Source organism: Mus caroli, chromosome 16 (genome assembly GCF_900094665.2).
Source record: "Mus caroli chromosome 16, CAROLI_EIJ_v1.1, whole genome shotgun sequence".
NCBI lineage: Eukaryota > Metazoa > Chordata > Mammalia > Rodentia > Muridae > Mus > Mus caroli.
Window position 1 is genome coordinate 16146011 of NC_034585.1, and position 25923 is coordinate 16171933.

Consider the following 25923-nt stretch of genomic DNA (forward strand, 5'->3'; position numbering starts at 1 on the left):
GCTCTAAAACCATAGAATGTCTCTGCTCATCAAGGCCCACTGCGCTTGGAGGATGGGACAGGCTTTCTCCTAATGAGCCATTTCTAATCTCCTGTTAAAAGGCCTTCCTGTGCTCCAGTCAAGATCCACTCTGCCTTCACTCTCAAGGGTGTTGGGAACCTCTCTTCCCTCGTCCCTCTCTCCTATAACCCAGGTGGCTTTAGCAAAGTAGCTCCGGGAATCCCAGGTAGGGCTGCCCCTTGGCCACCCCCTGAAGAGTGGGTCAGAGGCTTGAATGCCCACCCAGGGATGAGTGGAAAGTGTATGGCAGCTCTCCCATGCCTGGCAGACCAGAGAATAGGTAAAACTCTGGTAGGGTGTGGGTCTTTCACTCCCCCCTCTTCCCAAGGGCCCCCTTTTTAGTTCCCAACAAAGAAAGAGGCTGGAGTATTTTGTTTTTTGTTTTAAAAATCCTCCAATATGAAGTCTCAATTCTGAACATCTAAACATTCATGGGGAGGTGCCAGGGTGGGATACCCAGGGGGTCATCCACCCATAGAAGAAGGAGAAAAGATGGGAGAAGGATTATGGGGTCAGTGACCAGGAGGGGAGCATCAAATAAGATGTAAAGTTAATAGGTAAAAAATAAGTAAAAAAAATAAGTAAAAAATTAATTAAAAATTAATAAATTTTTTAAAAAAGAGAAAGAGAAGGGGAAAGGCACTTCATACTCATGGGGGAATAAAACCACCAAGATGAAGTCTCAATTCTGAACATCTGTGCCCCAAATGCAAGATCACCTGCATTAGTAAAAGAAACTTTACTAAAGCTCAAAATATACATTGAACCTCATACAATAATAGTGGGATACTTAATCACCCAACTGTCACCAATGGACAGGTCATTGAAACAGAACTAAACAAATACACAATGAAACTAACTTAAGTTATGAACCACGTGGATTTAACAAATATCTATAGAACATTTCACTCTGGTTTCCATCTGCTCTTGGAGCAAATCTTCTGCCACAGGTCTCCTTACCCAAATAGCACCAGGAGAAAGCAAGCCCCCCAGGAGTGTGGACAGGCCTTTGAGCACAGGTAGGACCACCACTGCTGCTCAGAGGAACCCGCACTGAAGCTGCAGGACACAGGAACCAAGGAACTGCTTGGGACAAAAGTCTTTTGATTTCCATCTGCGCAAGAGCTGATCCAGTGCCACAGAGCTACATATGCAAATACTGCCAGGAGAAAGCTGTTCTCCCAGGAGTGCCTCCCAGGTAGTCACTTCTCTTCAAATTCCTGGCCCAAGAGGGACCCTCAGAGAGCCATCAGGAAACAGGAACCAAGGATCACCTGGGAGCAGGATCTCTGGAGAGAAACTTGAAGGAATCTCACTAAAATCAGGGACTAGACAAGGCTACCCTTTCTCTCCCTATCTATTCTGTATAGTACTTGAAGTTCTAGCTAGAGCATTTAGACAACAAAAGGAGGCCAAAGGGATACAAATTGGACAGGAAGAAGTCAAGCTATTACTATTTGCAGATGATATGATAATATACATAATGACCCCCAAAACTTCACCCTAGAAACCCTACAGCTGATAAACAACTTCAGCAAAGTGGCCGGATATAAAAGTAGCTCAAACCAATCAGTAGACTTAATCTACCAAAAATTAAATGGGCTGAGAAAGAAATTAGGGAAATGACAACCTTCACAATAGTCACAAATAATATTGAATATCTTGCTGTTACTCTAAAAGCAAGTAAAAGATCTACATGACAAGAACTTCAAGTCTCTGAAGAAATAAATTGAAGAAAACCTCAGGAGATGGCAAGACCTCCCATGCTTGTAGATTCGCAGGATCAATATAGTAAAAATGGCTGTCTTGCTGAAAGCAATTTACAGATTCAATGCAATTCCATCAAAATTCCAATTCAATTCTTCCGAGAGTTAGAAAGAGCAATTCTCAAATTCATTTGGAATAACAAAGAACCCAGGATAATGAAAACTGTTCTCAACAATAAAAGAACCTCTGGGGGAATCAGCATCCCAGACCTGAAGCTATACTACAGAGCAATAGTGATAAAAACTGCATTGTATTGGTACAGTGAAAGGCAGATAGATCAATGGAATAGAATTGATGACCCAGAAATGAACCCACACACCTACGGTCACTTATTTTTGACAAAGGAACTAAAACCATCCAGTNGANAAAAGACAGCATTTTCAACAAATGTTGCTGGTTCAACTGGCAGTTAGCATGTAGAAGAGTGCAAATCGATCCATTCTTATCTCCTTGTATAAAGCTCAAGTCCAAATGGATCAAGGACCTCCACATAAAACTAGATACACTGAAACTAATTTTAAAAAAAAAGTGGGGAAGACCCTCAAGCACAGGAGTACAGGAGAAAATTTCCTGAACAGAACACCAATAGCTTATGCTCTATGATCAAGAATTGACAAATGGGACCTCATAAAATAGCAAAATTTCTGTAAGGCAAAGGACATTGTCAACAGGACAAAACAGCAACCAACAGATTGGGGAAAGATCTTTACCTACCCTACATCTGATAGATGGCTAATATCCAATATGTACAAAGAACTCAAGAAGTCACACTCCAGTGAATCACATAACCCTATTAAACCCTATTTAAAAATGGGGTACAGAACTAAACGAAGAATTCTCAACTGAGGAATACTGAATGACTGAGAAGCACCTAAAGAAATGTTCAACATCCTTAATCATCGGGGAAATACAAATCAAAACAACTCTGAGATTCTATCTCACACCAATCAGAATGGCTAAGATCAAAACCTCAGGTGACAGCAGATGCTGGAGAGGATGTGGAGGAGAGGAACACTCCTCCATTGCTAGTGGGATTGCAAGCTGGTACAACCACTCTGGAAATCAGTTAGGTGGTTCCTCAGAAAATTGGACATAGTACAACTGAAGTATCCAGCTACAGCACTCCCTGGCATATACCCTGAAGAGGCCCCAACATGTAATAGGGACACATGCTCCACTATGTTCCTAGCAGCCTTATTTATAATAGCTAGAAGCTGGAAAGAACCCAGATTTCCCTCAACAGAGGAATGGATACAGAAAATGTGATACATTTACACAATGGAATACTACTCAGCTATTGAAAATGATGAATTCATGAAATTCATAGGCAAATGGATGGACCTGGAGGGTATCATCCTAAGTGAGGTAACCCATTCACAAAAGAACACACATTGTATACACTCACTGATGAGTGGATATTAGCCCAGAAGCTCAGAATACCCAAGATACAATTCAGAGACCAAATGAAGCTCAAGAAGAAAGAAGACCAAATTATGAATACTTCAGTCCTTCTTAGAAGGGGGAACAAAATACCCATGGGAGGAGATACAGAGACAAAATGTGGAGGAGAGACTGAAGGAAAGACCATCCAGAGACTACCCCACCTGGGGATCCATCCCATATACATACAGTCATCAAACCCAGACACTATTGTGGATGCCTTGCTGACAGAAGCCTGATACAGCTGTCTCCTGGGAGGTTCTGCCAGTGCCTGACAAATATAGAGGTGAATGATCTCAGCCAACCATTGGACTGTACACAGGTCCCCAATGGTGAAGCTAGAGAAAGGACTGAAGGAGCTGAAGGAGCTTGAAGCCACATAGGAGGAACAACAATATGAACCAACCAGTACCCCCAGAGCTCCCAGGGACTAAACCACCAACCACAGAGTACACATGGAGGGACCCATTGCTCCACCTGCATATGTAGCATAGGATGACCTTATTGGACATCAATGGGAGGAGAGGCCCTTGGTCCTAATAAGTCTCGATCCACCAGTGTAGGGGAATGCCAGGCAGGGAAGTAGGAGTAGGTAGGTTTGTAAGCAAGGGGAGGGGGAATAGGGGCTTTTTGGAGGGGATATCAGGAAACTGGATAACATTTAAAATGTAATTTAAAAATATGTAATTTTTTTAAGGTTAAAATAAGATATTTCACCCCAAAACAAAAGAATATACCTTCTTCTCAGCAACTCAAGGAAACTTTCCCAAAGTTGACCATATACTCTAACACAAAACAAACCTCAACAGCTATGTAAAGATTGAGATAATCCCTTGCATTCTCTCAGATCAACAGGAAATAAGGCTAGACTTCAACAACAAAAACAACAGAAAGTCCACATATTCATGGAAATTTAACAATTCTCTACTCAATGATAACTTGGTCAGGGAAGAAATACAGGAATAAATTAAAGACTTTCCAGAAGGAACAACATACCCAAACTTATGGGATACAATGAAAGCAGTGTTAAAAGGAAAATTCATAGCACTAAGTTCCTTCATAAAGATCCTATACTAGCAATTTAACAGTACATCTGAAAGCTCTAAAACAAAATGAAGCAAGCACACCATGGAAAAGAAGGTGGGAAACAGTCATATGTGGGGTTGAAATCAACCATTTAGAAACAAAGAGAACAATACAAAGAATCAACAAAACCAAGAGCTGGTTCTTTTGAGAAAATCAACAAGATAACAAACCCTTAGCCAAACCAACTAAAAGGCTCAGATGCAATATCAAAATCAACAAAGAAATGAAAAAAGGAGACAGACATAACAACAAAAACTGTGGAAATTCAAAATCATCAGGTTTGACTAAAAAAGCCTATACTTGACAAAACTTAAAAAGTCTAGATGAACTGGATAATTTTGTGTACAGATACCACGTGCCAAAGTTAAATCAAGATAAGGTAAACTATTTAAACAGTCCCATAAACCCTAAAGAAATAGAAGCAGTCATTAAAAACCACCCAACCAAAAAAATCCCAGGTCCAGATGGTTTTAGTGCAGAATTCCAACAGATATTCAAAGAAGAGCTACTAGCAATATTCCTCAAACTATTCCACAAAATAGAAACAGAAGGAACACTACCTAATTCATTCTATGAGGCCACAATTACCCTGATACCTAAACTACACAAAACCCAACAAAAAAGAGAACCTCAAACCAATTTTGCTTATAAACATTGATGCAAAATATTCAATAAAATTCTCACAAAAGGAATTGAAGAGCACATTAAAAACAACAATCACCAGGTCCAGTAGTCTTCATCCCAGGAATGCAGGGATGGTTCAGTACATGAAAATCCATCAGTGCAATCCATCACATACAAAAAAAAAAAAAAAAAAAAAAAAAAAAAAAAAAAAAAAAAAAAACTCAAAGAAAAAAATCACATGACTATTTCATTAGATATTGAAAAAGCCTTCAACAAATTCAGGATATGATATTGAGGAGAGAGGAAAGAGGCCCAGAGGACCAGGAGAATAACATGAAATATGCAGCTACTGGGGTGGAGGTTGGGGAAACTCTAAACAGTGGAATAACCAAATTCATCTGTTTGCCCTGCCCTGAGATATCTGCCCATTGTAGTCACTTCTTTTCCTCTATAACAGGTATGCTTGTAAAGAAATGATCCCATTTCTCATTTTTAAGTAATAAAATAGAACTTGCAGATATTAATGAGAATTTCTTGCTTACTGCCACAAAGCAAGTCAGTGGTAGAGTTAAATTTATATATGACTCAGACCTCAACACCCAAGCCTTTCCACTCTGCTTTGCTCTCTATCTCCTGTTCAGGAAAACTCAGAGCCTCCCAAGACCATGAGTTTTTACTTCAGGGATTGGAAAGAACCCATTCTGTTATTTGATCTTGGTTTTAAAATACCCCACTTATATGATTTCCACTGGGAATTTCCACCAATCTTTTCATCTATGCCACTTCCTCCTTGCATAATCTGCAAAGGGCACTGGTGAGTAGACCTGCCCCGCATAGCTAAGGTTCTCCTAAGAGACACTGAAGCCCTACTTGGAGTGACCAAAGTAGACTGAAGGAGAAAGCAAACATGATGTCAACACTTCCTTTCTTTCCCTCCCAAGCTCCTTATTCTTATCTAAAAAGACCCCAAAGAGGCTCTTGGCTACTTCTGACAGGATCTAGCTTGAAATTTAGCACTGAATCACTGGCACTAGACTGAGGTGAGTCCAAGCCTTGCTAGAGGCAATCACTGTGAAGAAATCCATGCCGTACCTTGGTAAATGTGATATTAACAGATCCACCCTGGAAAGTCAAGAAGAGATTGGATTTTTGGGAGTCACATTTCCCAGATGCATGGGTTAGGCTGGGGTCAATGTTGAAATGTCTTTGGGTTGCAGAATCCTAAACCAAATATGATAGGTCCAATCAGTAAGAGACAAGAGAAAAAAATCAAGCCAGAAGTATAAGCTATTAAATAAGTGGATGCTCATTTAAAAAACAAACAGCCATGCAGTGGTGGCGCACGCCTTTAATCCCAGCACTTGGGAGGCAGAGGCAGGCGGATTTCTTAGTTCTAGGCCAGCCTGGTCTACAAAGTGAGTTCCAGGACAGCCGGGGCTACACAGAGAAACCCTGTCTCAAAAAAACAAAAACAAACAAACAAACAAACACAAACTCCCCAGTTGTATGACATCATCTTACTTCCAAACATATGCTTAAAGGCTTTCTTAAAAGAAATTCCCCCATAATAGGTAGTTTCAATGGGTAACTATTAGGAAGCAAACTTAATGAAATTCAAATTTTGTTTTGTTCAATGTACTGAAGGTGATGGAGAGAGGAGTTTGTACTCTAAGGTACTTCTATATCAAATATGGATATGAGTTTTCTTTGGTTGAAAACTATGTAAAAATAATAGTTTATTGTGACTCTTTTATAAATAAAATACTTTATATAACCCCTTTCCATAATCTTGTTAATTTGGATTTTTGTATTAATATTACAGTGGGCTAAAACCATGGAGAATATCAGATTCCACTGTCTCATGTCAGAAAGGAACTGAGGCTACGAAGTCATTACAGAGGAACAAGGGCAGGCTGTGATTGTCATCCAGTATTGCTATTATTGCCAATGCTGGCTCCAAGAAAGAAATAAACATGTTGAAGTTCTCCTTGCTTTCTTTATTTATTTTAAATTGTCTTCTGGAACACATTCCTTATGATAGAGAACACTGGAAAGATGGACCCACAACTACCTGTCTCACCTAAAGACATAGTGTAGAGAGCTGTTCATTCTTAGCAAGAAAACTTCAGTCAGAATTTGAAGATAGCATTATTGTCCTATGACCCCCAACTTACCAAATCCTTTTCTTGAACAATCAGTGCTATTCCCATCTCTGCTTTAATACAGAGCCTGCTTCCATTTAGGACTTCATAAGTTCCGATCTTGGCTGGTGATGACCAAGTTACAAGAGTAGGCCTAGGAACTGGGGGCACAGGTGAGGTTGTTGATCTGTCCTTGTGTGTAAGTGCTGATGTTCCTAAGACATTAGTGGACAGAGTTGGCCTCTGATTGGTTGTGCTTTTGTGTGATGCTGTGAAAAATGTTTTGGGAAGGGTAGTCTGACCACCAAGTTGTGTAGTTCTCCCAGTTATATAGTTGACAGTGGCTAGACTAGCTCTGGTTGTAGGAACTGGTAAATGTGCAATTGAACCAGAGCCAATGGTATCTTCAGTAGATGAAGCAGTCATGTGTGCGTTATTAGATCTGACAAAGGTATAGGTAGCTGAGCTGATGGGTGGAAGGCTCTTTGTAGTTACTGGGGTTACTATTTTCATTGTTATATGGGCTGTGTTTTCAATGGCTGAACTTTCAGCAGCCATTTGAATGTAATCATCCTTGAATCTTGATGCTAAAGTTATATGAGATCTTTGGTTAATCAGTTGTAGTAGAGGTTTTGTTGTGATCTGTTCTGTTGATGTTGCAGTATATTGAAGATAGCCTCTGGCTTTTGGAAATTCTTTTTCTCTTATTTGATAGCCATGTAAAATTACTGCAAATTAAGAAAGCAGAAGTGTTACAAGCAGTGACCAAATGCTTAAAATATCCCTCCCCCATCTCCACTTTAATATGCTCATTAGTAAACTGACATATACAGCTTCATATCTAGGGGAAACTTCCAAGAGTTTCAACAATAAAGTGATGATCACCAAAGACTCTAGACCAGGCCATCACTATAATGTTTTGGTTTGTACATGTTTATGATCACGTAGCAAATATTTGGATGTAAACCTTCATCTGCATAGGTTATGATAACAATGCACACCAAAGCAATCATATTCAACTGTGAAACCAAAAAGAAGTCATAAAGTGCTCCAGGGCAAAGAGCAGCTATGACAACTTCATAGACTGAGGCAGCATTAGAGTTAAACAGTTTTGTATTTTTCATGGAATCATGTACTTCTAAATTTGGAATAAGTCTCACAAGCCATTTAGTTTAAACCACAATATGATGGATAAATTGTGGTTAATTGATATATATTCATACAGTTTATACTTAACTACTCCCAATTTCTTGCAAGATGTTTCCTTCCATATTCGTTTTCGAAATATAAACCAACTTTATTATTTTCTTAATCTTTTGAGCTTTCTAGTCTTCATTAACTAAGAAAAATCAAGATATAATTGCTCTCATCTTTAGTGACTTGGTTTAAATGGCAGATCTTCAGAGAGCTGTCCTCCTTATAGTCAACATCTTCTGTCTCCATGCTTCTCCATCTCAGTGATAAATTCATTGTTTGACTTCACCTGTCAAATTTTGTACTCATATATGGAGATAGTATCAAAACATTTTATGATCACATTGCCAGTAAGAATGAGTGGAATTTCATTCTTAAAAAGTCTTTATTTGCTGGTTTATTTCTTGGTTATGCAGCACATTCACTAGATTAAAAGCTAAAATTAAAAATCATGTGTATAGTTTTTACCACAAATATGAGTTAGATAGGTGAGTAAAAAAGGAAGACACCCTTAAATACATTCTAGAATTATTATAAAGCTTTAGCAAGTTGGTTTCAATGAAAACCTTCAGGACCACTGAATACACAGTGTCTGTCGTTGTCACGAATTTTTCCAGGGATAACCTTTAAAGAGTTAGATACCTCTGTCTATATTTCATCCAGATTCTATCCTTGCCTCTTTTTAGGCATATATAAATCCAGAAAAGTAGACAAAGTTCTTAAACTGGCTCTTGGAAACTCTTTGATGAGATGTGCTGGAAAATAGCTCTGTCCATTCAAACTTCATTGGTTATATTGTATTTACTCAGACATTTGTAGTAACTGTAGTTGCTAGGTTCTGAGATGCGGCTTGAGAATAAAGGATGTGGCTCTACTGGTATTTATGAAATCTTTGGGTTCATAACTGTCAATATAGTCTATAAGTATCTTTAGGTCTCCTTTCATTCAATACATTTTAAGTGGTTAGTTGTTCTGTATTAATAGGTAGCAGCAAGGCTTTTGGAACTTTAGCTACTGAGGATCACACTCAAGACTTTGCATATGGTGGCCAAGCACTGTACTACTGAGTTCCATTCCTTACCTGTAAAATTTGAAATTACTGAAATTTATTACATAGCAGCTTTAAGCCAAAGGTACCTTTTCTTTATCCTACCACAGAGACACTTGCTCAACAATGTTCATTTCTGCTCTTTTCATAATAGCTAGAAATTGGAAGCAGCCTAGATGTCCCTCAACAAGAGAATGGATAAAGAAAATGTGGTACATTTACGAGAGAGAGAGAGAGAGAGAGAGAGAGAGAGAGAGAGAGAGAGAGAGAGAGAGAGTATTATTCTGCCATTTTTAAAACATGAAGTCATGAAATTCATAGGTAAATGGGTAAAACTAAAAAAAATAAAATAAAAATAAATTATCCTGAGTGAGGTATCCCATACCCAGAAAGACAAATATGGTATTATTTGCTTATATGTAGATATTAATTGTTAAGTCACACAGAACCACAGAGGATATGTACAAAGCAAGAATCAAGGATCTAGGTAAAACAGACAAATCTTATTTGAGAAGAAAAGTAGAATAGATAGTTAGGAATGGGTAAGAGAAGGCTGGAACTGGAGGATCAAGTGAGGAGATGGAGAAAAGAGAGAGAAAAGGGGAGGACTTTGGGAAGATACAGTTGAAATTAAGGATAATTTGAGGGGAAGTTTGAAAATCTAACACAATAAAAACTTCCTAAATCAAAAACATATATGAAGGCAAATGGAAAATTCCAAACAATCCCCACAACACACTAAACATGGAGAAGTCCAACTAGTGCATACGTAGATCTTTCACTCCTATGGACCAGCATCATTAGTATATCACACTACTCTGCACACTAAACTAAAATAGAAACATAAACAGCAACCCAGTCATAATCCTTAGATCAACAATGTTGTCCTCACTGTAATATGTGCTAGGGAAATGGTGGCCCAAAGCTTGTGTGTGGAATTAATAAAACAGCATCTTATTTGACCTAATGGCCACTCCATGAGATGGAACACTGCTTGAGTGACCAGATCAAGGCAGTAGACAACAAAAGGACATAGGGTAAAATCAATTACTATTGTTCTAAAAAAGAAAAGAAAAGAAAATGTAGCAATAAAATTACTCCAATGACACTGTGATATACTCATAGATCATTGCCTTGCTCAACCATCATCACAGATACTTCTTACAGCAGCAGATGAAAACAAATACAGAAACTCACATCCAGACAATGTGGAAAGGATAAGAGACCTTGGAAGACTCAGTCCTAAGTGGGATGTCTCTATTAAATCCCTCCCCTTAGGGTTCAGGGAGCCTGTGGAAGAGGAGGTAAAGAGTTTAAGTCAGAGAATGGAGGACACCGAGCAAACAAGGCCCTCTAAATCAAGTTAAGCAAAGTTCATATGAACTCAAGACTGAAACAAAATGCACAGGAGTCTGTACCAGGTCCTTTGCATGTACATTATGGATACAGTTTAGTGATTTTATTGGATTCCTCAGTATGATAACAAGTGGATCTCTAAATTCTTGTGCCTTCTCTTGGGCTCTTTTCCTATACTGATTAGTCTTGTCCAACTTCACTGTGATAGTTTTTGCTTTAATTATATTTTGTTATATTTTTTTAATGAATGAATGAATGAAAGAAAACCTGGCCACTATGATAAAGGTTAACAACTGTATTGTTATACCTTCTGGGAAAGTCAGTTTTCTCCAATAGAGTGACACTGAATATTTCAACCATTTTAGGATAGGCTTCATGTTCAGGCATAGTTGACCAACATATGGATTCCACAGTTTTTAGTGTATTTATATTTGGTTACAGTTTGGTGGGGGGGGTGTTGCTGCCTTTTTACTGTTTTGGGGTCTTGGGGGCTGAGGTTTGACTTTGTTTACTTGATTGAAGGTCGTTCTGTAGGGTTTTGTTGGATTTTTCTTTTAGAAAGGACTTAAAATTATTTGGGTAAGAAGGGGGAAAGGATCTGGAATGTCTTCAGAGATGGGAGGAATATAATTAAAATATGTTTAAGTTTAAAACTTCTTTTAAATAATGAAAATATAATAAAAAAAGAAGAAAAAGTGAGGCCACCTAATCTCAGAAGAAGAAAATTTGCATTTCTCATATGTAAGTACTAGCCAATAAACAATTGTGTGTGTTTAGTGTATCACTTAGGAAAGAACATGAAATTGTAATAACAAAGACAAAATGCTTACTAATGTATTAAACACACACACACATGTAAATATTCAAAGTCCTGCCTCTTCTTCCTTAGCAATGAAAGTTTAATTATAAGCTGAGCCTGTGTTTTTTGTAGTAAGGGGCCTTTAATCCTATTTTTACTTCTAGAGGGATGAGAGTATGTGCATAGGCAGCAATTTTTACTTTTTCTTCTAGCTTAAAACATTAAATTGTGGGAAGTTATTCCCACAATGTTAGTTAGTGGACCCAATGCTAAGCTAACACGACCATTGTACTACATTGCCAAATTAAGTCATTTTTTTCTGTACTTCTGAGAGCATGAAATTATAATTCTGAAAGCATGACACAAACAAAAACTACTTGGATTAAGGCAACTATCATTACCGCACAGCTTCCTTAAGATTCATGTAACAACTGAGGCCACAGTGTCCTCCACCCCATGTAAGCAGTAGAGTGTAGACTAAGTCAGTGATCTCACAAGCTAAATTCAGTAGTTGTAGGAGGAACTGGAAATTTTTTGATACACTTGCTAGTAGAACAGAACAAGAACCAGATAGAACTCATTATCTTTCTCACAGCATACTCTAGTGAGATTAGGTACTTAAACAGCCATTTAAAGCTTGGCTCCCAAGGCTACCTCTCTGACTTGATGTGCAACAGCACTATCTTAATAACATTTTTGATGCCTCAGTTTACACCTTTGTGAAGTGGTGGAACTGATCAGATGACTTTTGATATATCTTCACATGTCACTATTTATATAAAATAAACAACATATTTAAGATAAACAGAGGACAGAGTATGAAACCAGCTACAGCTCCAATTCCTAAGCTCTGGCCTAGTTCTCTTAAATCAAAGTGATTTTTATAAACTCACATTGATATGGTATCTGTACTAATGTAGGTGTCATAGGCAATGTCTTCTGGTATCGATTCTTATTTTAACTCACAGAAATTCCATTCAAACCATAAAGGCCCTTGGGAAAAAATAGGTCTGCCCCACCTATGTAAGATAACAGATTTTAAATGTTCTCCCACTACATACCTGTAGTAGCAGAAACAGCATCTATAGCCCTATAGCCCTCCCTGCTTCACCTTTGGTCCAGGACACAAACATGCATTTAGATTTTAGAGAAATGGATAAAGAATGGCCACCACAGAAAATGGGGTGTGTCACTTACCAGTCAGGGACAGGAAGAGTACAGCTACTGCAGAGATCTGCCCAGGCATGACAGGTAAGATTATTCTACCACTGTTGTGTGCTTGGGTCTTCTGAACTGTAGGAATGGATTCAGTTTCAGAGCAGATCCACAGAACACCAAGGAACATCAAGCTCGTCCACTTACGGCAGGGAAAGTGATCTCACATCATGAGAGGTAGCTAATAGAGCCAAGCCTTGTTCTGCACCATGAGGGAAGCCACAGGCACCTCATAGTGAGAAAGTAAACACTTACCTCTTCCTGGAGTGTTTGAAAGAGATGAAAGTATGGGTGGGGGCTAGTTAGGGTGGAGGGAAACAAATTATTTTTCCAGGAATGGTGGCAGATCTGGGGAATCTCCTTCCCTTATGAGATGGGTCTCCTCTTTTTTTTTAATTAGATATTTTCTTTATTTACATTTCAAATGTTATCCCCTTTCCTAGTTTGCCCTCTGAAAATCTCCTATCCCCTCCCCCCTTCCCCTGCTCCCCAACCCACCCACTCCCAGTCCCAGTCCTGGCATTCCCCTATACTGGGGCATAGAACCTTCACAGGGCCAAGGGCCTCTCCTCCCATTGATGACCAACTAGGCCATCCTCTGCTATATATACAGCTAGAGCCACAAGTTCCACCATGTGTTTTCTTTGATTGCTGATTTAGTTCCAAGGAGCTGGGGGGCGGGGGGAGACTGGATAGTTCATATTGATGTTCCTTCTATGGGGCTTCAGACCCCTTCAGTTCCCTGGGTAGTTTCTCTAGCGCCTTCATTGGGGACCCTGTGCTCTGTCCAATGGATGGCTGTGAGCATCCAATTCTGTATTTGCCAGGCACTGGCAGAGCCCCTCAGGAGACAGCTATATCAGGCTCCTGTCAGCAGGCTCTTAGTGTCTGAGTTTGGTGGTTGTTTATGGGATGGATCCCCAAGTGGGGCAGTCTCTGGATGGTCGTTCCTTCAGTCTCTGCTCCGAACTTTGTCTCTGTAACTCCTTCCATGTATGTTTTTCCCCCCTTCTAAGAAGGATTCTGAGCTTCTGGGCTAGTATCCACTTATCAGTGAGTACATATCATGTGTTTTCTTTTGTGATTGGGTTACCTCACTCAAGATGATATCCTCCAGATCCATCCATTTGTCTAAGAATTTCATAAATTCATTGTTTTTAATAGCTGAGTAGTACTCCATTGTATAAATGTAACACATTTTCTGTATCCATTCCTCTATTGAGGGACATCTGGGTTCTTTCCAGCTTCTGGTTATTATAAATAGGGCTGCTATGTCTCCTCTTTATGTAATAGCTTGAGACCATTTCTATAAATTTTTGCCAGCCAGTTTCTCAAGCACAAAGTTGTGGAGTAGTTCTAGAGTACTTTCTGTGTGCAAGGCATGCCACTGTGATGTTTATTGTTTCCTCATTTTGGAGGGTGTGTGTGTGTGTGTGTTTGTGTGTGTACTACAGAATAATGATGAAAAGCCAAGAGGCCACAGCAGAGTTAAAGAAGTTCTGGGATTAAATATATTTTTCCATTTTAATCAGTTCTACATACGTGTTATTTAGTTTATAAATATACAGACATTTGGATATATCTTATATTAACTTCTAGTTTAACTTTATGGTTAAAACAGTTCTAGAACTTAAATCTTACAAATTTTTGAGACTTCTTTTCTGACCAAGACTGTGACTGTATTCGTTTTATAGATTCTTACAATGCAGTACCATGGATGAGGCAACTCAGATGCCAGAAATGTACTTTCCTAAAATTCAGATAGTCTGAAGTCTGAGATCGGTCTGTCACTATGCTTATTTCTTCTAAGTCTAGTAGACTGGAGGTGGTGGTCATCCACTCTGCATGCCTGTGTTCTGCTCTCCACTTCTTACGCCTATGCTTACAGCCTCATTTTACTTTTCAAAGACTCCATCTCCAAATATAGTCATATTTCAAGACAAAAGAGTCTTTTACCTATTAATCTGTTGGTGGAGAGGAATGATACATTTCCCATAACAATGGGTTAACTTACTAAACTTTAGCTATGCATTTGAGAAGAATACATTATCACACTTGTGTTCAATTCCTGTAATAAACACCATGGTCAAAGCAACTAGAAGAGGAAAGGATTAATTTCAGCTGGTAACTCCCAGGTCACAGTTCACTCCTGATGAAAATTGACACAAACTCAAGTCAGGAATATGAGAGCAGAAACTATTTTCAGTAAGTATAGAAGAATTCTACTTACTGGCTTGCTCCAATGGCTTTCTCAGGTTGCTCTTTCATACAACTCAGAACAACCTGACCAGAGGTGGCACCACTTCCAGTATGCTGGTCCCTCCCACATTAACAGAGAAAATACCCTACAAATCTGCTCACAGGCTAATTTTATGGAGACTGAGGACAGGACTCGCTCCCCTTTTCTTCCAGAGACTTTAACTTAGTCTTAGTCTAGAACTTCTCTAGGAGTTCCCCAGGACTCTAGTACCAGATTAGAACTGCTAAGTCCTCCAGTCTCATGAACTGAATAACTACTGGATTCTTGGCCTTTCTTTCTGTAGACAGCCATTGTGCTACAAAGCCTGAAAGCTACTTTAAATCTGATTTTTTTTCACTCTCTCAGTTCTGTTCCTTTAGTGAACCTTGACTAATATAGTTTGTAGTAACAGGAGTGGTCCTATAGAAACAGATTTCTAAGTTTTAAGTATCTAAAACACAGTCTGCAATTTGGCAATGCCTATAGATTGAATAATAGCACAGTAGCATGGATAACATTGGAAGCCCATGTTTAAAATATTTAAAGGAATAACTGTGAGGGACAAGAAATTCAGTGACTTTGGGCAATTTGTTGTAAAATACAGAAAATTGTGATGGTGCTGGTTACTTCTATTAGCTCTGGATAAACTACACAACAAACACATAAGCTCACAGAAAAATATCAACTGGCTCTGGATTAGCCTAACAGTCTAAAAGTTTTTAAGTGTACCATGAAAAGACATCTTCTCTCCAGTGGCCATGGAATTCAAGTTACAAAAAATGAAACCTAAGCTTTCATGAGATTGGCTGCAAAAATTCAACTCCCAGCTTCAAAGAGTGTGTGTCACTAAAGTAAAAACACAGATTGGTAATGACTGGGATCTTGCAATTCTGGGTGGAAATGTGTGGGAGGACCCTAATGAAGCTGAGGACTTTGAACCCTCAAATTCTTAAGAGTTTTTCTCATCTGAGGAAGAAGTCTTTCTACCCTTAACAGATGATGCATCTTCACTGCCACCACCATGCCCTGTAATATTGCCCATTCTACCATTGCCCCAGGGAATTATTCCATCATTTTGTCTAAACCAGGAGAGACTTTTCTGAAGAAGATGCCAGGTATAGCAATACTGATGTCCCTCAATGCCCAACAACAGTTACTTTTAGACCAATAAGACTAAGCAGGCTTCTCCTATATGTGAGATAGAAACTGTAGTCCATGATGAAGTTTGATACTACACCACTAAAGAGCTTAATAAATTCACTAATTCACTCAAGCGGAAGTCTGAGGAATATGTGTGGCCATGGATTTTAAGAGTGTGAAATAATACTCAGGATCTAAGGCTGTTTCACAGCCCTCTGTACACAGGTCCCACCAGGAGAGAGCTGGTCTCCCAGGAGTGCTCTCACTTCTGGGTTCAGAGGTGGGATAGCCATTTTCTCTCCAATAATTTTTCAAAGCAGGACTGGTGAGGAGTGCACAGGGCACAGGAACAGTGGAGCAGCTGGGACAGAATCCTTCCAATTACCATCTGCACCCAGAGCTAAGGCTGTTCCACAGCCCTTGGTACACAGGTTCCAGCAGGAGAGAGCTGGTCTCCCAGAAGTGCTGGCACAGGCTTACAGGCTACAGGAAGGACAAGCTCCAGAGAGAGACAGCAAGACCAACTAACACAAGAGATAACCAGATGTTGAAAGGCAAGCACAAGAACCTTACCAACAGAAACTAAGGCTTCTTGGCATCATCAGAACCCAGTTCTCCAACCAAAGCAAGTCCTGGATACCACAACACATGAGAAAAGCAAAATTTGGATTTAAAATCACATCTCATGATGCTGATAGGGGATTTTAAGAAGGACATAAATAGCTCCCTTAAAGAAATACAAGAGAACACAGGTAAACACGGAGAAAACCTTAAAGAGGAATCACAAAATCCCTTAAAGAATTAGAGGAAAACACAACCAAACAGGTGATGGAATTGAACAAAACCATCCAGGATCTAAAAATGGAAGTAGAAACAATAAAGAAATCACAAAGGGAGACAACTCTGGAGATAGAAAACCTAGGAAAGAGATCAGGAGTCATAGATACAACAGAAAACAAGAAATAAAAGAGAGAATCTCAGGCACAGAAGATACCATAGAAAATATTGACACAACAGTAAAAGAAAATGCAAAATGCAAAAAGATCCTAACCCAAAATGTCTAAAAATCCAAGACACAATGAGAAGACCAAACCTAAGGATAATAGGTATAGAAGGGAGCGAAGATTCCCAACTTAAAGGACCGGTAAATATCTTCAACAAAATTATAGAAGAAAACTTCCCTAACCTAAAGAAAGAGATGCCCATGAACATACAAGAAGCCTAAAGAACACCAAATATATTGGACCAGAAAAGAAATTCCCCCTGTCCCATAATAATCAAATCACCAAATGCACAAAACAAAGAAAGAATATTAAAAGCAGTAAGGGAAAAATGTCAAGTAACATATAAAGGCAGACCTATCAGAATTATACCAGACTTCTCACCAGAAACTATAAAAGCCAAAAGATCCTGGGCAGATGTCATACAGACCCTAAGAGAACACAAATGCCGGTTTTGTCTACTATACCCAGCAAAACTCTCAATTACCATAGATTGAGAAACCAAGATATTCTGTGACAGAAAGAAATTTACACAATATCATTCCACAAATCCATCCCTTCAAAGGATAACAAATGGAAAACTCCAACACAAGAAGGGAAACCACACCCTAGAAAAAGCAAGAAAAAAAATCTTCTTTAAACAAACCAAAAAGAAGATAGCCACATAAACATAATTACACCTATAGCAACAATCACTTTTCCTGACTATCTCTTAATATTAACGGACTCAATTCCCCAATAAAAAGACAGGCTAACAGACTAATTACTAAACAGGACCCAACATTTTGTTATATACAGGAAACCCACCTCAGTGACAAAGACAGACACTACCTCAGAGTAAAAGGCTGGAAAACAATTTTCCAAGAAAATTGTCCCAAGAAACAAGCTGGAGTAGCCATTCTAATATCAAATAAAATTGACTTTCAACCTAAAGTTATCAAAAAAGATAAGCAGGGACACTTCATACTCATCAAAGGAAAAATCTACCAGGATGAACTCTCAATTCTGAATATCTATGCTCCTAATGCAAGGACATCCATATTCATAAAAAAAAAAAAACCAACTTTACTAAAGCTCAAAGCATACATTGCACCTCATACAATAACAGTTGGAGACTTCAACACCCCACTCTCATCAATGGACAGATCATGGAAACAGGAACTAAATAGAGACACAGTGAAACTGACCGAAGTTATGAACCAAATGGATTTAACAGATATCTATAGAAAATTTTATCCTGAAGCAAAAGAATATACCTTCTTCTCAGCACCTCACAGTACCTTCTCCAAAACTGACCATATAATTGTTCACAAAAGAAGCCTCAACAGATACAAGAAGACTGAAATAATACCATGCATCCTATCAGATCACCACTGACTAAGGCTGGTCTTCAAGTTCTCAGCATAAATGGGAGAGTGTTAAATCATTTCCATCCCATCCCAGAGAAATTTGGCAGTGTATAAAGGCAGTTTGATTGTCATAATTTTTAAGCAGGTGGTAGATGTGGAGACATGTTATGGAGTGGAAAGAGACTAAAACTGCTACTAAACACTCTATAGTGCATATCCCAGATTCAGCATCAATTTATCTGGCCCCACATGACAAAACTCACAGTCAACAAACCCTTGCCTGAGCTTCTCAGTATTGAACTTTAGGAGAGTCAACGATCTCAGCTGCATTCCCAGGGTAAGATGCAGAGTCTGTTCTCCACTTTAGGTGCCCATGGCCAAGTCCACACTGATGCCTCCCTCTCCTGAGAACAACGTACATCCAGGCAGGGATGGTGGCCATCTGTCATATGAGTCAAGGGCAGTATTTCATGTGTCCTGCCCTCACTGACACTACCTCTACTACCAGGACACAAGTCTTCACCTCTGCAACACACAGCAGTGCGAGAGCCAGACAACACCTTGAAGCACTCCTCCATGATGTGGGTGGCCCTGAAGCATCAAGAAGAAAGTCAGAAATCCACTAGCCTGACTATTCAGCAGCTAGGTTTTCTCTCATCTTCTGCACCCATCTTTCCTATATTCTTTCCTTCATCACATTTGGTACTTTTTCTCCTCTCCAGAAAAATGGACTTGAACCCACTGGTTTCACAAAAGTTATTCAACAGGAAAAGACCTACTAAGTGAGATATGGGGACAAAAGTGAAACTCTCATAGTAGCACTAGGAGAATGCATTGACCCAGACAATGCCTACTAGGTGATGCCCATGTTTGCCACTGAGATCCTTCCAATCAGGATCCCTTAGTTGTAACAAGAACCCAGCACTGTCAAGAAGGTGATGCTGGGTGGCATGCAAAACTCAGCTTCCTAATTGGTCCAGGTGTTAATGGGGGAGAATCCTGAAAAGAGAGAGAAAGTAGCTGAGGAGAGAGGGGCAGCTGACAAATGATGGCAACGAGGAAAGTCATGAGAAAGGCAAGAAGAAAGTTTCTTCTCCTTTTCCATAGTTTCTGCTTCTGCATCACTTCTAGAGTTTCCATGGTGATAAGATACCTGCATAAGCAGCTTCCTTGGGGAGCCAAGTAAGGAATTGGCTTCATGGTAGGAGTTTAGATGGTCCCACTGCCCAACAGCAGGGTGTGGCAAGCAATGCTGTCTCAGGAATACAACCTCACTATCTCTTACTTCTATTCCATCTTTCAGTGAGATGGCATTTCTCACTGTTTGAATTGAGAAAAAAAGGGGGGGGGCTCCCAGGATGATTGATTATCCTAAAGAAGGATCTATAGTGTTCAGACACAAAGCCAGAGATTCCTGAACTGAAACTGACTAGAAAGCCTCCTCCCTGAGAACTAACTCATGGTACCAAAAGCAACTAATAGGACTCTGATGCCTGTGAACCACCACAACCAGCTTGAAATAACACCCTAAGGGTGCAATAGTGATACCCATTCCTTGGCAGTAACCAGCATCTAACTAAATATAAGAACCACTCATCAAGAGGGAAATTGTGCCTGGTATCAGAAACCTAGGCAACTACTCAGAGCTATTGAAATCACAGATCTTAGGGCAGAACCTACCACTGCCATTTTATTAAACCAGCATACTACTTAAGTATATTCTAAATATTTGTCCTTATACCCCAGATGAATATAGTTTTCGTCCTCTTCTCTTTGCAACAGATGGAGACTTAGAGACAATTACAATGAATAAGAATGTAGAATTGTGGACCCCAGTCCCAACTGATACATCTACAAAACAACTGCTACACCTAAAACTCAAGGAACTCTGTGGAAGAGAACAGAAAGATTAAGAGCCATGGGGATCAGGAAATGTGTTATGAAACTGTCTTCTGGTAATGTCAGAAGCTACACCCATAAAGTCTCACCAATATGACTGCCTAAGAATAAACTGAACAAACACTACAACAATAGACAAGCTAAAGTGGATAGAGGACCTATGAGATCCTAACCCTACACAAAGAACTACAGACAGCTAAGAAATGCTGGGAGCTGGAGAAACAGCCTTTTCCAGGGAAGAGCAAACCAACTGGTCATTCAATACTAAATGGTCAGCTCTGAAATGCATATACACAAGTAGCATTATACAGACAGAGTAGGTTATAGGTTATATTTATATTTATATATGAATATACATAATCATACAATAACAGTTAGTGAAAACATGCTAATGAATTTGAAACAGAGCAAGGAAAGGTATATGGGAAGATTTAGAAGGAGGAGAAGGTAGAAGGAATGATGTAACTATATTATAATCTCAAAAGTGAAAGAAATAATCTTAAAGAAAAACTGTAAAGTGCTTTCTGCACCCTGGGTTGGATGGGACCTGAGGTAACCCAGGAACTGAAAAACAAGTTCCAGCCAATTTGCAGGATGTGATGAAGTAGAGTTCCAGAAACAAGTAATGCTCGCTAGCTGCTTTCTTGGACCCTAGTAAGACACCCAGAACTACTTAGCTGTCCACTGAAAAGTGTGAACATCTATTGTAGGTTTAAGTTACTTGGGTTTGAAGATCTTGTTAAACCTAGAAATAGCCAATCCATACTTGGGAAATTAGTGAGGGATGATAACAGAGGAACCTGGCTTAGTCGTGTTTGCTCCTTATAGGAAATGCCACATGAGACATGTTTAGGTGATTGTCCTACACTGGTGCCTACTGATGTCAGTAATATCAGTGAAGATGGAGAAAAACAGGCTTCCTGTAAAGTCTGCAAGGGGCCTTGTCCTCTGTCACCACCCTCTATGATCCAGAAAGGCACACACAGTGTTGAGATACCAGGGGCCACAGAGCCACCTGCTGACAGACAGGGTGCAAGTCCACCTTGGTGACTCTCATACTAAAGAGGGAAGAATTGGCAGGCAATTATAGAAATGCAGGCCTAAGGAATTCAGGCTACTTAGAAGACTGAGCCCTGGGGGCAGGGATGCGCCAAGATGGAAGCATTGTTTGCTGTTACTGGCTCCCTACAGGAGAGAGATCAGAGGGAAGCCCAGGGCTTCAGAGGTGTGTCAGGCACTTAGCTCAACTATTCCAGGGCTTACCTTAGCCATGTCCACTCTAAAATACAAAAAATATTGAACTTATAAAAAAGACAGATACTCCAAGCTCTACTGAGGTCCACTTCCCTCTCTCTGTGCCACTTGTGACAGAGACAGTGAAAGAAACTAGCATGTTAATAATGGAAGCCAGTGACCTCTGCTGCTCTTCCACCTCCTCTGTGAATGTGGAGGTAAACGGGACACCCATAGGACCCTAAGCTGGTTTAGAACTAGGTTTTCATTGAGAAGTGCACATTTTATATCTCAACATAGTGTATACATAGAAAAAAAGGTCAACAAAATTAAAATGAAAACATATAGAGCAGTATTTCCCCTTACACTCAGTGATGCCCTTGTCTGTCTCATCCTGTCCCTTCCCATCCAGTGTCTGTTCTATTCTACAGAATAGAGTTGAAAACATGATGCAGGAGGTGGGACTAGAGAAGTCACAACATCTCAACATCCAAATGTTCTGGACCTCAGTCTCCCAGTGATTTTGATACAGAGACAATACTCTATTCACCTGGTCTCACCATGGCTCCTGGAAAACCCAGGATTCTCAGGGCCTGTAAATCTTGGGAGAGCACCCTGCAGACCAAGCACCAGAACACAGGGAGAAGGGTGTAGCTCATAGGCATCAAATCCATGACAGTTATTGATCATCAGGCCAAAGACCGTAAGTGGGCTCTGACCTCTGAACAACGGTCCCTCCCTTGCCTTGCCCCTGCTAGTTCCTAATCTGCCTTTGCCTGTACCTTAAGTTACCTACATGTTTAGTCCTCTCCTGCCTTCACTGACATAGGTTCGACTGCCCTGTCTTGGTTATAAAGGCTTTAGCAGCACTGAAGGCACACAGTCTCAGTCAGGATCTTTCCAGTCACCAGAATGGATGCAAGTGAGCAGAGAGGCAGCCACTATTCTCTGCTCGAAATCAGCAGATCTGGGTTTGAGTCTCATTGCCACTCAATAGAGATGTCATTTATTCTCTTTGACTATACATCTTCTTTTTAAAAAAATCTCTAAAATCAGAATAATTCCTAGTTTACAATGCTGGTAAGAAGATTAGATATAATTCAGAAAAATGAGATCCCTGTTCATCATAGAAATTTAATAAATAGTACTTGTGATGGTTATGGCTAGTAATGACCACAGTAAAACTGAAGCAAGGCTCTTTGGGCAGCTCTGGTCTTTCCAGTATGTTAGCATACTTATTTTGGGGTAGAATTCACTTTCCATGGCTCATCTTCATATACTCTCAGGATATAAGAAACTAGTTATAAAAGTAGCAAATGGTTTTAAACTAGAGCACACAATCACACACACAAACACACACACACACACACATGTGGCGGGGGAAAGGTTTGACAGATTGTTGGTGGTGATTGGTGGTTTATGGGGTTTTTTGTTTTGTTTTTGTTTGTTTGTTTGTTTGATTGATTGATTGATTGATTGATTGATAACAGCAAACTTTTAAAGGACAGGTACATTCTTGCAATATGTGGAGAATGACTGTTCTCAAAGCCAGCAGCTGGCAAAGGAGATGTTCTCTGAGTTTTGAAGGCACTTTCAGGCTGTGTGGCAAAATAAGTAGACTGTTAATTGAGGTTGGGTAAGAGGAAAAGTGAACCACAGACCTTCGTAGACAAATGCTGTAGCTCAAACCACACGGTTCCCTGCATGGATTCGGGAATATAGTTTTAATAATTTTATAGTTCTAATGTGTAATTCTGATTAAAAATACTGAATAAATTTACCAAATAAACCTGTCAGTAAATTTAAAGTAGCCTTAACGCTCTGCTCCTCCCTGTTCCAGAGACAGCCACATCTTCTTGTGCAGTGCCCTCCTCCTCCCATCAACAAAATGGTGGAGGTCGGTGTGAACGAATTTGTCTGTATTGGACGCCTGGTTACCAGAGCTGCTATCAGCTCTCCACTTGGCAAAGTGAAGATTGTTGCCACCAGTGACCCCTTCATTGACCTCAACTACATGGTCTACATGTTCCAATATGACTCCACCCATGGCAAATTCAATGGCACAGTCAAGGCTGAGAATGGGAAGCTTGTCTTCAACGGGAAGCCCATCACCATCTTCCAGGAGCAAGATCCCGCTAATGGGCTGTGATGGCCATAGGGCTGCCCAGAACATCATCCCTGTATCCACTGGTGCTGCCAAGGCAGTGGGCAATGTCATCCCAGAGCTGAACGGGAAGCTCACTGGCCTGGCCTCCCGTGTTCCTACCCGAAATGTATCCGTTGTGGATCTGACATGCCACCTGAAGAAACCTGCCAAGTATGATGACATCAAGAAGGTGGTGAAGCAGGCATCTGAGGGACCACTGAAGGGCATCCTGGGCTACACTGAGGACCAGGTTGTCTCCTGTGACTTCAACAGCAACTCCCACTCCTCCACCTTTGATGCTGGGGCTGGCATTGCTCTCAATGACAACTTTGTAAAGTTCATTTCCTGGTATGACAATGAATACGGCTACAGCAACAGGGTGGCAGATCTCATGGCCTACATGGCCTCAAAGAAGTAAGAAACCCTGAACCACCCACCGGAGCAAGGACACTGAGAGCAAGAGAGAAGCCCTCGGTTTCTGAGGAGTCCCTATCCCAACTCAGCCCCCAACACTGAGCATCTCCCTCAGTTTTTCCATCCCAGACCCCCATAATAACAGGAGGGGCCTAGGGAGCCCTCCCTACTCTTTTCAATACCATCAATAAAGTTCGCTGCACCTCAAATAAATAAATAAAGTAGCCTTAACAAAATAAATGTTTTTGATAAATTAGAATTTGAAGACAAAATTGTGCCTTTTCTCTTGTTACCCACTAGGTGGCAGAAAGTAACCATGTTATATCCTGCTGATTCCAGGACAATTGTTCCTATTGGCAAAGATGTTAAATGAGTGAACTAATTTCTTTTTTAAGCCAGCAATTTTTTTCTATTTCTTAAAACTAAGCACATTCCTAACGTTCAACCCCAGAATGTCAACCAAAGTTCACGATTTCATTTGGTAGCAGAGGATCTTCTCTAAGGCCACGTTTAAGGCCTGGGCTCATCTTCTTGTCTTCCAGAGGATGATGGATAACTATGGCTGAGGGTCAGATGCTAACAGAGAACTTGGGGCAAAGGCTAAGAGCATCTCCATGTTTATCCTTACAAGGCTGTGTTTAACCCCATCATGTAAAATAAATGATAAAATGATTTAAGCATAAAGAGACAAACCTGCTTTTCAAGCAAGACTGGAGAGATGACTTAGGAGTTAAGAGCACTGGCTGATCTTTCAGAGGACCCAGATCTAGTCTTCAAAACTAACATGGTGGCTCACAACTGCCTGTGGCTCTGGTTCTAGGGTTCAATGCCCTGTTCCAGCCTTCTCAAGCACTGCATGTATGTGGTATACAGACATACCTGCAGGCATTCACACATACACATGAAATAAAAATAAATAAATCTAAAAACAAAAAACAAGGCTCTGCTTCTCATTTGCTCTCTCGGACTCTCACAGGATGGAGTACTAAAATGCTCCCAGGGGGACAAGTCAGAAATAGGATATTTTATTTGGTGCAGCTTGGGCTATGTCTGCTGAATAGAATGGAGCACAAGTATAATAGGATTCAATAAATTCACGAGACTGGATGTGGGCACAGGATGTGAGTTCCAGGGAAACCCTGAATGTTGAGTGTGACATGGGCAACTGGAGGGAGCACAGGTAGCTCATCTGGGCCTAAGCTGTTATGCCTCTCTCTACCAGTTTCTCAAGATTCTTATCTTGTCTAATCTAAGCTAAAGAGAAAGAAAGTATTAATTTTAAAAGGAAGCTTTTGGTTCCTTCTCAGCATGCATAAATTGACAAATGATACAAAATTCTTTGGTATTTTTTAAAACATCTATTTGTTGTGTATTATGCTGGCTAATCTCCATAGCTAACACACCTGGGAAGAGGGACCTTCAATTGAGAGACTGTCTTCATGGCCTATGGGAATGTCTGTGTGGTATTTTCATGATTCAAGTGATGTGGGAGGGCCCATCCCATAGTGAGTAATAGCATCCCTCTGTAGATGGGCTTTGACTGTGTAAAAATGCTAGATGAACAAAGAAAGTGAGCTTTCTCTAGTAAGCGGTGGTCCCCATGGTCTCTGACTCAATTTCTGTTCTGCTCTGAGTTCCTTACTTGGCTTCCCATGATGATATACTATAACCTGTAAGACCAAATAAATTCTTTCCTTCATTTTTTTTTAAGTTCTTTTTTTTTTTAATTAGGTATTTTCCTCAATTACATTTCCAATGCTATCCAAAAAGTC

General features: G+C 40.0%; 2 protein-coding genes across 2 annotated transcripts in view; one reads left to right on the forward strand and one right to left on the reverse strand.

The window, feature by feature from the left end:
• Lamp3 (lysosomal associated membrane protein 3) overlaps positions 1-12824 on the reverse strand; it is a 42804-nt gene extending 29980 nt beyond the window's left edge. The window contains exons 1-3 of the mRNA XM_021184516.2: positions 12713-12824; positions 7152-7846; positions 6070-6198 (exon numbers count right to left, since the gene is read on the reverse strand). Of these exons, the coding sequence (XP_021040175.1) occupies positions 6070-6198; positions 7152-7846; positions 12713-12761 (873 nt within the window). The 5' untranslated portion in view covers positions 12762-12824. The remainder of the gene's footprint in view (positions 1-6069; positions 6199-7151; positions 7847-12712) is intronic.
• Positions 1-25923, forward strand: part of LOC110311252 (protein HIRA) — an 844395-nt gene that overhangs the window by 785864 nt on the left and 32608 nt on the right. The gene's annotated exons all lie outside the window — the stretch shown is intronic.